Source organism: Lycium barbarum, chromosome 10 (assembly GCF_019175385.1).
Source record: "Lycium barbarum isolate Lr01 chromosome 10, ASM1917538v2, whole genome shotgun sequence".
Lineage (NCBI taxonomy): Eukaryota > Viridiplantae > Streptophyta > Magnoliopsida > Solanales > Solanaceae > Lycium > Lycium barbarum.
The window spans coordinates 93,998,959-94,014,779 of record NC_083346.1 but is presented as its reverse complement, the minus strand read 5'-3'; the positions used below and the strand labels follow the sequence as shown (position 1 = coordinate 94,014,779).

Sequence of the window (15,821 nt, the reverse complement as noted above, 5' to 3'; positions counted from 1 at the left end):
GGATACCTTCGAAATCTCGCCTAAGGTCATCAAACGTCGTTTCTTGCTCATGGACATCATGCACTCATACTTATCACTAGTTCGTTCACTTACGTACCAACGGAAATTTCTTTCGAGGTGTAACACTGCCGATACGACGACATCTGCTGAGGCTTCTCAATATACAACGCATGTCAATCTACCTGTAGATCTAAAATAACCTCCACATTCTGAAGGGTGATGGTGGCCTCACCCGTGCGAAGATGAACTGTATGGGTCTCCGGTTGCCATAGCTCAATCATGGCTGTCACAAGAGCCCTATCATGCTGTACGCGACCAGCAGCGACGCAACGGTCGATACCGCCCTAATATAGTATATCTAAGACACGACAATGTGGGGGGGGCGAGCTCCTAAAATATCCCATGCTTGTTCCATTAACCTGGGATGGACCCAGCGGCTGGCATCTACATCCGAATCCCATACTAGCTGGGACCTATGCTGCTGCTGTAGATGAAGTACCTCTGGCTCGAAAGGCCCCGGATGAAGGGGGGCGAGATCCATGGAGGTGTCGTATATGTTTTACACATTTTTAATTAATCATTATCAAGTAATATTGATTATGTAATCTTTTATCGAAAAATTATACTAAGGATGTGCAATCCTAAACTACGGATGTTTAATTATACTAACTAACTAAGACTTTAACGGGAAATTATATTAACTATCTAAATTTGAGAATTAATAATTGTTAATTAATTATTATACTAACTATAATTAACTAACTCATATTATATTAATGCTATTTTAAATCTTAAACTAAGGATGTTCAAACCTATACTAAGGAGTAAATACAATTAACTAACAAATATAATATTAAGGATATTAAGGTTTAACTAAGGATGTTCAAACCTAAACTAAGGATGTTCAATCCTAAACTAAGGATGTTCAATTATACTAACTAACTAAGACTTTAACGGGAAATTATATTAACTATCTAAATTTGTGAATTAATAATTGTTAATTAATTATTATACTAACTAAAATTAACTAACTAATATATTATTAATGTTATTTTAAATCTTAAACTAAGGATGTTCAAACCTAAACTAAGGATTAAATACAATTAACCAACAAATAAAATATTAAGGATATTAAGGTTTAACTAAGGATGTTCAAACCTAAACTAAAGATTTCAATCCTAAACTAAGGATGTTCAAGCCTAAATTAACAAATATTTCACAAATAAAAATATAAAGATTAACAATTCATTATCATGTAATTAGCTATTACCTAGCAAATAATTAATAAATAGTTAACAAATAATTAACAAATAAACCATTAACTAATGAAATTTTTAACAAATATTTAATAAATAATTAATAAGTAATTAAAAAATAAACAATTAACTAATCAAACTATTAACAAATAATTAATAAATAGTTAACAAATAAACAATTAGCTAATCCGTCAATTGACAAATACTAAATAAATAATCGACAAATAAACAATTAGCTAACAAACAATTAATTAATAAAAAACATTTAAAAAAAAAAAAGAAAAAAGGGGCAGTGGACTGCCCCATTTGAGCAAAAAAAAAAAAGTGCGTAGTATTTTTTTTTGAATCCGCAACTATTACACAATAATCATGCTTAGGATAATAATATATTTAACAATTTAATAGAAAATTCGTAGTGAAATACCTAGATTGAAGGTTGTTTTTAGTTTTTGAAATCGAGTTCTATGCCACTTTATTCCGAAATCAAAGCTTTGAAACTTGTTCTTTGCCTTGAATATACCAAGAATATTGATTTTCGGGTTAAAAATAACACGAAATACCAAATTTTATATTTTATTCCCGAATACCGAACCGAAAAACGAAATATCGAATATCAAAATAACCGGTTCGGTTCAGTAATTCAGTTTTCGGTGTTTTATGCCCGGCCCTAATCGCAAGTAGTCATATAAATATGTATAACTGCTAGTGTGAATTACACCTATGACTTTTTACCATACTTCGACTGATCAAACTGCAAATCTGTATATTCTTTCCTTTCTTGTTTAAGCACTCTTCATTCATTTACAACACATTCTGCTAAGATCGTTAGACACGAAGAAGTAAAAAACACAACTATATAAGACTGATTTAACTTAGGGTGAGTGTTTCCCAGGTTTTACATTCTTTCATTAACAAAAACACTTGAAAGAAACCAAAGGTGGTGAGCATTTAGGCTATTTTTCTACTTTTTGGCATAGCAAAGTAGGTGGAATATTTAGGCTAAGGACAGGCTATAAATAGACAAAAGAAGTTCCAAAGACTTGAGAGGACACATTTTCACTTCAGAAAATAGAAAGATGTGTGCAACTATTGGAGAATACTTGATTACAATCTGAACCAAGTTACACAATTCCACAAGATTTTAAGATTCATAATACACAGAGTCCGCTACTTTTCTAGCACAAAAAAAAAAATATTACTAGGTTTCAAGCACTAAATTTGTGCGTGAAAGGACCAAACTGCACAAATGCAACTTGGGCCTTTCACGCACGAATTTCGTGCGTGAAAGGACCAACTTGCAAAAATGCAGCTTTGGCCTTTCACGCACGAATTTAGTGCGTGAAGGAGGGCAACAAAAAGCCGCCCCCTCCTTCCCCACCACAGACCCGACAGCGCCCCCACCACCCGCCATTAACGGCGATTTCAGGTGGCCCCCAAGCCCCAAAACGCTATTTTGTTGTTGTTTTTCAATCCAAAACTCAATATTCTTAGTATATTGAAGTGTAGGAACAAGTTTTTAAGGTTAGATTTTGGAATAGAGCGGCGGGGAGCTCATTTTGAAAACTCAAAAACACCTTCATTCTAAGTATTTTACTACAAATTTTTTATTACATTGTTAAATATATTATTACCTTAGGTATGGTGGGAGGGATCTGTGGTGGATTGCGCATTTGTTTTTGCGCGTTGTTGGGCAGTCCACAGTGGTGACTGCCCCTTTTTTTTTTTTTAAATTTATTTATCTATTGTTAATTAGTTAATTATTTATTGCTTGTTTATTTAGTATTTGTTACTTGTTCGATTAGCGACTTAAGTATTTATTAATTGTTAGACTAGCTATTTCAATTGTTAGACTGACTAATTATTTATTTAGTTTTTGCTAAGCCAATTGTTTATTTGTTAAATATATGATAATAATTTATTAATTTTTTTATTAGTTACTTAATTGTTTATTTATTAAATATATGATAATAACTTGTTAATTATTTGATTAGTTAGTTAATTATTTATTTATTAATTATTTATACTAATTGTATGCAAACTAATTGTTAATTATTTGACTTATTAATTTTTAATCTTTATATTTTAGGATTGAAAACCCTTAGTTTAGGATTCATAACCCGTAGCTTAGGATTGAAAACCCTTAATATAATTTTCGATAAAGGATTACATAACTAATATTACTTGTTAATGGTTTATTTAAAATACGTAAAACAGATGGGTCACCACAATCCTTAATAAAATTTTCGATAAAAGATTACATAACTAATATCACTTGTTAATGATTGATTTAAAATACGTAAAACAGATGGGTCACCACAATCCTTAATAAAAGTTTTGATAAAAGATTACATAGCTAATACTACTTGTTAATGATTGATTTAAAATGCGTAAAACAAATGGATCACCACCCTCTTGATCCGGGGCCCTTCGACCTAGAGTTACTGTATCTTCAACCCGAGCATAGGTCGCAACATATATGGACATCCGACCTGCAGCCTGAGTCTCAAGTCCGTACCCGGTTAGGGGACTCAGCATGGGAGATCTTAGCTACTCGGCCCCCACATCCTCGTGTCCTGGATATACTACGTCGGGGCGGTATCTACCGGTGCGTCGAAGTTGGTCGGGTACAGCACGATAGGTCGCTAGTGACGGCATTGATTGAGAGGTGGCGACTGGAGACGCACACATTTCATCTCCGCACCGGTGAGGCTACCATTACCCTTCAGGATGTGGAGGTCATTTATGGGCTACAGGTTGATGGACGCCCATTGTATATTGAGGAGCCTCCTGTGCTGCCGCCTTACCGGGATGAGTTGACTAGGCTCACCGGTTTCGCGGCTCTGGATGGTCACATTTTCGGCCAGAGTCGGATTTTGTTGTCGACCCTTTACGCTCACTTGCGCCTCACAGACATGCAACATCCGATTGGAGAGGACACGCCTCATGCTGATGTTGACCGACGCGTGCGTCTATACCTACTCATCATATTCGGGGCCATCCTGTTCCCGAACACTTCGGGTTCGCATTTGAGCTTGAGGTATCTTCGGTATATCGACGATCTCGCCGAGATAGGATGTTATAGTTGGGGCGCTGCTGTGTTGGGCTACATGTATCGAGGATTATGCTGATGTTCTATGGGCACGAGGGTAGAGGTCCCTCCATTTTGCTCGCTCCTTCAGGTAATATATTTAAGTGTGTCTAATTAAACACAAAATATATTTTTTTAAAACGACGACTGATAAAATGTTTTTTAAATGACTATATCAGATATGGATGTGGACTAGGTTGAGACCTTTTCAGCCCATACCAGCTCACCCTCCCGCTGACTATCTTACTGTGCCGATGCCATACGCGCGGAGATGGTCACGAGGCGTACGCCGACGTGCGGAGACGCATCACAGCCTTCTCCCGTTTAGGGATCAGCTAGACTGCATGACGGCGCAGACGGTATGTTCATATTTTGGATCCACACGCTAGACCACATAGCTACTATTTTAGTCTTTTATTGTTAATTAGTTCAATTCTTTTTACAGGCTTTTATATGAACGTCGTATGATCATATTTTGGATGAGCTGCCGGCGTTTTGAAGGGCTGGTCAGCACATGTGGATGTCGCGGTGTCCATTGATACATATTGATATCGTTGAGTATCACGCGCCCGACCGTATGTTACGGCAGTTTGGGTATGTACAGAATATACCCGCAGCTATAGTTTGGGAGCATGACCACTATGCGAGGGACGAGCGTGCGGGCGTCGATGATGCATGGCGACTCTATATGCAGCAGCAGGTCCAGAGTTGGGATGTTAGGATGACGAGCCTAGCGGTGGTCGGACATGACACTCCGATCCATGTGTACATGGAGTGGTACATGCGGATCACTCGCATCATTATTGGCAACCCCTCTAGGCGTCGTCCAGATGCCCTGGGATATGTAGCTCTCGTAGGAGCGAACGAGGCTCTGGTACGGACCGTTCAGACGATGCGCTATGAGAGCACTGCCCGTACGGAGGCCCCCATGACGGCGGAGTATGCAACACGGATGATTGAGCTTGCCGAGACTGGCACCTTCATTATTTGACTGTTTTAATACGACTTGTATTGCGCACCATTTTAATGCGCACTGTAAGTATTGATTTGACAACACACCACGCATGACAATTTCAGGAATCTATGACACATAAAGCCTTGGTTTGACAATACGTTGCTGCATTATTTGACCATTTTAACACGACTTGTATTGTGCACCATTTTAATGCGCAATGTAACACCACACATGACAATTTCAGGAATTTATGACACATAAAGGCTTGATTTGACAATACGTTGCTGCATTATTTGACTGTTTTAACACGACTTGTATTGCGCATCATTTTAATGCGCAATGTAAGTGTTGATTTGACAACACACCACGCATTACAATTTTGAGTGGTCTATTTAACTTGAAGGCTTGACGAGTGAAAAACTCATCAACTTCATAAGTCTAAGTCTTACAAGTCATTCAAAAAAAAATCAAACTTCATAGAAAAAATGTCTCAAAATGCTTCAACTGTTAAGGTTTCACTATTTTGGGATGGAGATATCGTCGAGGACAATTACTCCATTCGTTATAGTATCAAACCAAAAGCCCATGTTAAATTTCCAACAACTTTAAATTATGAAACACTAGTCAGTTACATGCACAAAAGAATGAAAACTACACCCACTAAGTTTGGAATCTCACTAACTGGCAGATATCCACAAACAATATCAAACGGTGTAGTGCGTTATGGCATGCACAATATCAACGATGATGAATCTTTGAGTGATTTTTTGGGATCGCCGGAAGAATATCGTGATTTAGTATTCATTAATGCTCTTGAGATGTATGTTGAAAAGATACCTGGAGAAGAAGTCCCTCAAGTCCAGCCTATTCATGGTAACACTTATGGGGACTTTAATTCTTATGGAGACATTTTGAGTGGTCAAGTGCCGCCGGAAAATCTAGGCCAGCAATTTAATCAAGCTTACAATGAAAATTGGTAAATATGGATTTTTCATATTATTATTATGTGTAGTTGCATGTGTTTGTTGAATGAATTGGTAAATAACCAGTTTTCAAATCTTTATAGGAACTATTCTCAAAACTCGCCAGTGGTACCAAATATAGATGTTGGTCAATCCTCTCAATTCGGTGGAGTTGATCGTTCTCCACACCATGACAGTGCTTATGAACAACAGTAAGTTCATCACCTTGATATTAAATTATCTGTATATATATGTACATATATGATGTTGGTATTTAAAATATGTTACTTTTCGTGTAGGAGGATGAATGTACTTGATAATGAAGATTTTCCTAATTATTATGAGTCATCATCAAGTGATGATGATGAAATAGCTAATAATGCAGAGGTAACCGATGATGAAGATGATGATGATGTTCAAGTTGGTATGACCAACAATATTCCTCAAAGTCAAAACCAACAAGAACCAATGCACCACCACGTACCACCGCCGATGGCTGAAAACCCAACTTCTGAAAGCCCAATTCAGTGGCATTCTAACAATATCCCTTATCTTGACCGGCATATGCGTGCTATCTGATCGTCATAAAGGCATATTGCACAATGTGGATAATTTACCGGGGTGGCAGCCTCCCTTTGTTTACCATCGCTATTGTTTAAGGCACTTGAAGGCAAATTTGCAATCAAAGTTTCACAATGGCACTCTAAACAAATTGATGTGGGGGGCTGCGATGGAGCATCAACAACGAAAATGGGCTGCAAAAATGGATCTGATCAGGGCAGTGAGTGAACTCGCATACGTTTGGTTGATGAAGCTCGAAGTTGAAAAATGGACGCTTCATGCTGATGGAGGCAAAAGATGGGGCATGCTCACAACAAACAGCTCAGAGTCTTTCAATGGCTTGCTGAAATCTGCTCGAGGACTACCTGTCACCGCAATGGTGAGAATGACTTTCAAGCAGGTTGTGGAGCGATTTGTTGTTAGGACAAGGCAGACCAGAGCGATATTAGTCGACGGCGGGACATGGATGCCAAAGCCCTTCAAAAATATGGAGCATTATAGAAAAAAAAGTGAGCATCACCAAATGACCGAGTATGACCCAATTCAACATGTGTATGAAGTTAGAACGGGTTATTACAATGGTAAGGGTGGAAACGTGCGTATCGTTTATGAGGCAACAAGAACATACACTTGTGGTAAGTGGAAAATGTACCACATGCCGTGTTCTCATGCTGTCAAGTGCTTCGAGAGAATGAGAAAAACGGTAACAAGTTATGTGGCGGGGGAATACAAGGTCCACAGTTACCTTAGAGCATATTTCGGCCAATTCCACCCACTTGGTAATAAAGCTTATTGGGCAAACGAGCCGTTTTCGATGGTTGCTAACAAGGATTACATCAGGAAATTGAGCATTAACTCATGGAGTCGTAGACCCAATCAAATGGATGTTAGTGAAAGAACTTACTCTCGCAAGTGCTCTACATGTAAGTAATATGGCCATGACAAGCGTTCGTGTGGGCAACAAGGCCGTGGTAGTACAAGCACATCTAGAACTTGAAGATTGTATTGTTATTGTAATTTATTATTGTATTGCTTTGAATTAGTATTGTAATTAAATGGAATGAATTATTTTTTAATTAGTATAAACCTCTCGTATTTGATGAATTATTATTAAATCAAATATTTATATTTGTACATTCAAATATAATAAAACACTTAAATCAAAATCCTATAAATATGACAAGTTTCAAAACTTACTTCAGGGCACTTTAGAACCCCTAAAACGACGATCCAAACGTTCAGGTGGACTTGATGTAATGAGCCGACATTATTGTACGCACGAAATTCATGCGTGAAAGACCCAAGTTGCATTTGTGCAGTTTGGTCCTTTCACGCACTAATTTAGTGCGTGAAACCTAGTAATGTTTTTTTTTTTTTTTTTTTGCGCTAGTTTGGTTCAACTTTTTTATTTTTGTGCTACAAAAGTCACGGATTCTAATACACATGTACACACGTATCAGTTCACCGCAACTCTTAACACGTGGTAACTGGAATAAAGAGTTAAATTGACTTCACTAATCTGAAAAAGATAATATACACTTGTGAAACATCTTTTGAGGATCTCACACAAGCATATGTTACCAACATGTTTATATGAAAAACCTGCCATGAAAGAAATTAAAATATGCCCTCCCTATCATTTTGAGTTATGCACGTGTACCCATTTTTGTCTGTAAGGACATAAATTATGTCTATTAACCACAACCTCTCAAACTAAAGGCATAAAATATGCATAAATGGGTAATAATGGTTTGTTTAGTTTTCACATATAGGCTTTCAGATTGCACCTTACAACCTATCTATCCATTTTACAACTTCGAATCCGCACAAAAGGCGAAGTTCCCAGCTGATTATGAATGAATCAAAACAGCTACTAAGCTTAAATGACAACTACGCATTAGGCAGCTTGTCATTCAAATTCCAAATCAAGTTAAACATTTATAAAAGCTGGCCTACCATCTATGAACCCGTATTCTTCTCTCCACGGGAAAAAAACGGCGATAATTAATGTTAACAACTACGTGATTGGTGCTTAACTCTTTATTCGGTTTACTTCTTTACACTCTACCCTCCCAAATCCCACTTTGTGGAATTACACTAGGTATGTTGTTGACTTCTTGTTATTGAGGTGGTACTTCTTTCAAATATCAAAACACGTAAATTATCATGTAAGCATCAGATATTGAACAAACATGCCTTTAATGCACCATCTGTCACAATAAAACGAATAAAGCTCAAAATAGCACAAACAGAAACTAATTTCTAAAGATACCAATTATGTCAAAAGTAATCTCAATCTGTAGCCTCTCAACAAGAATAAAATCATTAAGTACATAAACCTAGATGTCAAATGAACATCACTACAGAACCTTATTTCTCTTCCTCAATAATGTCAAGAAAAATAAGGATCACAGAAAAACCAAATGTAAGACTACCTTCTATGATTTTTCCAGAGAAGCTTTAGGAAACCCAAAAATCTATCACTGTATTGCTCCCATCTCCAAGTTATTATTTTACCTCTGCTATTTTGATGGCCACCTTTGGATTTTTATGCAATTGAAAATGGAGAAGATAATTCAATTTTACTCAAGACCTTCTAAAGAACATAATTCTGTTGAATATTGGGTATAGTTTGGTATCCTCCACTATGAAAAATGTATAAAAAAGAGGAGTTTGAAAGAGAAAATGTTACCAATTGGCAAGAATTCGTTGCCCCAGAAAACAAATCTGTATCTATTAGCAAAAATCGCTGCTATAGTACACATGGGGTTGGAAACTCAGCAACCCATGACAGCACAATTATACACAAAGCTACCAGATTGCTTTCGTCCAAGCAAGTTCCACTGAGGCGGTCCTTCACTTGGAACCCATGCATTCACTTCGATATGGCCTTCGCCCATGGCTCTAGGCCCTCCGATTACAATTAGCTTATCACCACAAGCTCTAAAAGCCAAACCCCAACCATTCATGGAAGCTGCTCTTTCAGGCAATCTTCCTATGCTAACCCACACTTTATTTTTCTTGTCGTACTTCCTCACTGCCATTTCGGCATAATCAGCAGCATACAAATCATTATTTACAACTGCCACCAAAGGAGGTGCTTCAGATGCAGCAGGCGTATCTGCATCAGCTCGGACAGGAGACATGCTTGGGATTTCTGTCCATTTTCCTGTTTCCAGATCATATTCCTCTCCACAGGTCAATCGTGAAATTGACTCAGTTCCTCCAATGCCTCCAATTACATAAAATTTTTTGTCCATGAATACCGCAGAACACATCTTACGCGGCTTATTCATGCTTGGTAAAGTCTTCCACGTTCCCTTCTCTGAATTGTAAAGTTCTGCTGAGCTTAGGATTTTGCCCTGTGAGTCACAACCGCCAGCTAGGATGGCGATCTCCCCGAGGCTGGCAGAGCCAAACAAACACCTCGGTGCATTCATTTGCATTCCAGATGACCAAGTGTTTGTCAGTATACTGTAACGATAAATGACATGCGACAAAATCTCCTTTCCAAACACGAGCAGCTCTGTGCCAACTGCCAAAGACTCCTTATCCGAGAACACAAAGCATTCATTGGGATCCATTGATGGTAGATGCATCCAACGGGAACGAGTTGGATCAAAAACTTCCCATTCAAGTAGCTGGCAAGAAAAATAAACCCAATGCTCAACCACACCATTTTGCCGGCGCAATCTGTAAAGCTCCCCACTCCTAATTAACGAGCGAAAGCTAGTATTCAAAGACGCAATAGCGCCATAATCAGATCTGGAGCAATGAATGAGACAGCTAATCGAGTTGTCTCGGCCAATCACAGGAATAAGAGAACTCGAATCAGAATTATCTGCAGTATTATGTTGATTACCAGCTTGGTCATCTAGAGCAACTTCTCCGTTGGGAGAATCAGATCTCTTTGGCAACTTGCGTTGCAAAACTTCATTCTCCTGATTATTTTCCAATGGCCTTTTACCGCGCTGAGCTTCAATCCTATCAACGCTGTAATTCATGCAGGCTGCCCAGTTGCTTTCTCTTGGAAAATCCCTCGGAACCAAACAGGACCGGTCTTCCAACATGTCGTCCAGGTTCAACCTGGAAAGAAGAACCAATACCACGGCTTAAAGATGCTCCTCGTCACCAAGCTGATATCCACTGACAAGAATTGACATGCAAAATAGAGAATTCCCAATAAGAATTTGTCAAAACACAGACAGAAACCTGTTGAATCCTAAGACTGAAGAGAGAACTGAACAATAATGTTCTCCCTTAACAAAGCACAATATAAAAAATTTATAACTGTATTTCCATCATGTCAATTTAATCACAAAATAAAGCAATCCCAGAGAAGTCAATATCTTATAACAAACAAAGCGAATCCAGATAACGCACATGGAAAGAATAGTCACGAGAGGAAACGATAGAAGTAAATATACGACCACACACTCATTTAAGAACAAAGAATAACAATCCAGATAAAGTGATTCTTACAAAGATTTGATTCTTCAATACACAAGATAACTGCAGAAGCCAGTAGACCCTCAAAAGACAACCGAAATATCCAGAAATAACAAATACATAGAATCAGAAACACCTCAAAGAACCAAAGAAAACTGAAGATTTTCAATCAAATGAGCATACAAGAACAAAGAATAACAATCCAGATTAAGTGACTTCGTGTACAGATTCATTTACCAATACATATAATAACTGAAGAATGTCAGTAGACCTCCCAAGACAATTGAATTCACCAGTAATTACAGACTTGGAATCGAAATAACCTCAAAACGCCCTAAAAATTGAAGCTTTCGATCAAAGAATCATCCAAGAACAAAGAATAACAATCCAGATTAAGTGACTTCCACAAAGATTCAACTTTTCAATTCAAGTTTGTTAAATTTGCAAGAAATGAGGGATGCCCTTTATCAGAAACAACCAAAAGTGACATAAAAACTTCAACGTTGGATCAAAGGAGCAAGCAAGAACAAAAACTTTCAATCCAGATAAGTAACTTCTTGTAAAGATTCAATTTTTCAATTCAAGATAGTTAAATTTGCCAGAAATGACTGATAACCTTTATTAGAAACACCCAAAACAACATAAAAAATTCAACTTTGGATCAAATGAACATGCAAGAATTATCAAATAATTTACCAACTCAGATCTCTTATTTCACATCACAAAACACCCATTAACTCAAATCTTGCGTTCATTTCAATCTCAGTGATTCTATTAGATCCCTTTATCTAATAAAAAAGCATCACCTTATAACATAAAAAATAACGGAAAATGGAAAAAAGAAAACAGCAACAATTAAAAAAAAAATTACAAAATAGAACACATTTCAAACATATCAAAAGGGCTATTACCTGATTGGATTTATGTGGAAAAAAAAATCTTCTCTCTTTATGTTTCTCTATGTATACATCTTCAACTCAAAATTCTACTCTGTGTGTGTGTGTGTGTTTTTTTTTGCTATGTACAGAAGGGTCTTTTTTTTTTTGTTTCGACTAAGTTTGTTCTGTGGATTTTCTATGCAAACAAAGTAGACTTTGGCTTCTGCTTTGAGGCATGATTTCTCTGAGGAGTCTTTTATCTCTCTAAACACCCTATTTTATGTCAACTACTAAATAAATATATAGTAAAATAATAAATAATACTGTTCATTCCAAGCAACAGTTGTTTACATACTAAGACATAGACAGCTGGATATGTTGTTTTGGCATATGCTTTGTAGTTGATTCGGAGGTGAGTTATGTAAATATTAAATTTTGCATAATAATTATGTTTGGTAACTAGTTAGAAGGAAATTATTCATGTATAAAATTCATTATTTGATTTGTAATTTTAAAACCTTCATAACTAACATATATATAAGTTATGAGTGAATATATACGTTATTTTATGTAAAACAGAGGATAGAATAAATAATATTCCCTCTGTTTCAAAATGTTTGTCTGATTTTAATTTGACACAAAGTTTAAGGAAGTAAAGAAGGCTGTTAAATTTTGTTGTCTTAAATTAAATATGTGTTAAAATGTCCTTTAATTTTGTAATTTTAAATATGTCATGTGAAAAGTTGAAATTAAATAATTGCCAAAAAAATATATTCTTTTTTAAACGGGAGTAAGACAAATATTTTGAAACAGAGAAAGTACGTGATAACTCTTAACTACATAAAATATTTCTCCTAACTATTCGCTATATTATTAATATCTAAATAACTCTACCATACGACTCCATGTGTATATAAAAAATACAGAGAAAGAGAGAGAGGGAGATCCATAAAGAAGGGGTGGAAGGTTAAGCTTGGAGGAAGAAGGTTGTGGACCCCTACAGTTTAGTAGAGTTTCTGTTCTTCAGTTCTTTTCTTTCCTATTTTTGAGAGTATTTTTGATGGTTCCTTTGTTTTTTTTTCCCATAACAATATAAGATTCAGTATTTTTAAAATTAGGTTAATACACTCCCTTTCTATTTTAAATTAATTAGTTTTTCTCGGTATGCGTGTTACACTTATATATTAATTCATGTAATAAATGTATATTTAAAATAATTTTAAAAAATATTATTAAATTGAATTTTAAGTAAATAATTACACACAAAAGAATAAAGTATAATTTTTTGTAAATGATTAGTGTGGATTGTCGAATATTGGATTGTTGTCAATAAGATGATTAGACATCGTCTAATCCTACGAAGATGAACAATCAAAATGTAATTAGATATAATTGATATCATTTTGTATACTTTTTGATTTTATGAAGTACAGAAATATAATGAAGCGTGTCTCATCTAATACAAATTAAATTCTTATGATATTCCTGATGTATATTCTTTTCATATGTATTGGTTGCTTTATCGAGACTTGGATGACTCTTATTGTCAACAGTAATATTCTTCTTGAAAGTGCAACGTAAAATTGGGGTCATTAAAACTGGATACGTGTGTTGCATGCAACATGTATATCTCATGTCAATATACTATTACCAAATATGTATCCAAATTATCATGTATAAATCGCAATATTTTTCTATGTTTGAAATACAAGTTAGACTATACAAAAAGTTAATGCTCGAACATTGTCATGTTTTTTATTCTCCTAACCTAGCTGGTACTTAAAGGTTAAAATGATAAACATAAAGTTTATACATATCAACAAATATATAAAAGTAATTTCATTTTTTTAGGACCAGAAATCCTTGGAAGTTTATAACTAGAGGCGAATCTAGGATTTTTAAAGCATGGGTTCATCACTCAATTTTTAATCAAGTGCACCATTTAGTCTTTTGTAGTATGTGTTCCCATAGGTAGTATTATATTAATTTTAGAAAATATATACATAAAATATCTAGTTTTTCGGCGAGACCATGTGTTTACGTGCTCTAAAAAAGGCCCTAAATTCGCCACTGTTTATAACTTATTCGGACCAGATGAATTTGTCGTCGCCTTTTCTGATAAATTAAGTATTATTTGTGCACATAGATGATGAAAAATGATGATTTTGATTGGTTGATAACTTTGTAAATTGTAGCATATGTTATTTAGATTTTATAAAAGAACAACTTTGATTAAAACCTTTTTCCATCAACGCACTTCATGATAGATTCAACAAAAGATAGTTAGGATAAGCTTTTACAAACTACATGATATATGGACAACAAAATTAGCAAAACTGATTCGACGGAATAAACAGGACGTCTGGTCGTATTCCAAAGCCATAGAGCAGATTGCTTGATCATTATAAAGAATATCACTGCTTATATATATGTCATTTTAATATCCGCATCGATAAGTGTTGGTGTGTCCTTAATTTCATCTCACGGCCTTGAAATAACTGTCCTGATAATTCAAGAAGAGCTAAACTCCAAGATAACAAAAGAAAATGAAAATATGAAACTATCAAGGATAGTCCTTAATCGAATGTATCAATAGCTAGAATAATGTGACTTGAATTATCGTACATACTAAAATAGAATACTGCATGTTTTTGTAACCCCCGGCAATGAACAAAACCTAAACAAAAATTTGAAAATAAAATAAAATCAAACAAACTATCAATTAAACCATATCATAAGATGAACCATGTCTGCAAAAACTTTGGTCTTGAAAAAGGGCAATTATAAGAAAATAAATAACAAAACGTACCTTAGTTGAGAAAGACACGAAACAAATAAGTTATAGTAATAGGAGAGTCCCAGAGAAGAAAAGTTGTAGTATTGTACTAAATTATTAGGTTTAGACTCCTTTTAGGTTTTATTTATACACTCTAATCAGTTTATCTTGAGTTGGAGTTAAATTGTTGAAGAAAATCTTCAGTATTAGTTAAATTGTTGAAGAAAATCTTTAGTATTAAATATTGTAGTCGATCGTCTGACTAAGCTTTTAGCAATCCAGTTACATGAGGCAAAGTGCAGGAGAAAATGTTCATATATCAACAAACCAACAAATAGCAGTAGCAAATCGATATCTCTACAAAGTTTGAATCACTGTCTCGAATAACTGCATGACTTCATCAGTAGAAAATCAAATAGTGTTATGATTTTAAGACTTCACGTAACGTAATTTAGTTAGAAAGAAGAAGTAAAAAAAAGTGAGATTCGAATAACTGGGAAACATTGGTAAATATGTAGTTAAATTCTTGGCTTGGTAGAATGTGAATGTATATAATTTAGTTGTTCCATTAATTCCATGGCAACTATTTAGGAAGAGGAACGTATCTTCAGAATAGGTTCCAATTGATTGTGGAGCTTTTCTAGAAAACTTTGTCGTAAGCCTTCTCCAGGTCGATGAACACCATATGTAAGTCCTTCTTTCTCTCCCTATACTGCTCTACCAATCTTCTTACCAGATGAATGGCAAAATATTAAATTAGAGTATTTAGGTAAAAAAGATAAAAGGGTATTTAATTGTTTCGTTAATTTCTTCACTCTGCCTTGCTCTAGAAACTGAGGCATTGCTGGTGGTGGTTCAGATGACCCTTACTGAAATTTTCGTTACTCCCATGTACG

The 15,821-nt window shown here is 35.5% G+C and overlaps 1 protein-coding gene across 1 annotated transcript; it reads right to left on the bottom strand.

The window, feature by feature from the left end:
• Positions 1-9,043: 9,043 nt before the first annotated feature.
• LOC132613682 (F-box/kelch-repeat protein SKIP11-like) lies at positions 9,044-12,430 on the bottom strand. The gene is made up of 2 exons (XM_060327823.1): positions 12,183-12,430; positions 9,044-10,968 (listed from the first exon to the last, which is right to left on the bottom strand). Exon 2 carries the CDS (start codon positions 10,890-10,892, stop codon positions 9,600-9,602), a length of 1,293 nt encoding a protein of 430 aa, XP_060183806.1. The 5' UTR covers positions 10,893-10,968; positions 12,183-12,430; the 3' UTR covers positions 9,044-9,599.
• Between the last annotated feature and the right edge of the window lie 3,391 nt (positions 12,431-15,821).

Excerpts from the sequence above, each read along its gene's own strand:
- LOC132613682 (XM_060327823.1), bottom strand. The coding sequence starts at position 10,892 with ATGTTGGAAGACCGGTCCTGTTTGGTTCCGAGGGATTTTCCAAGAGAA.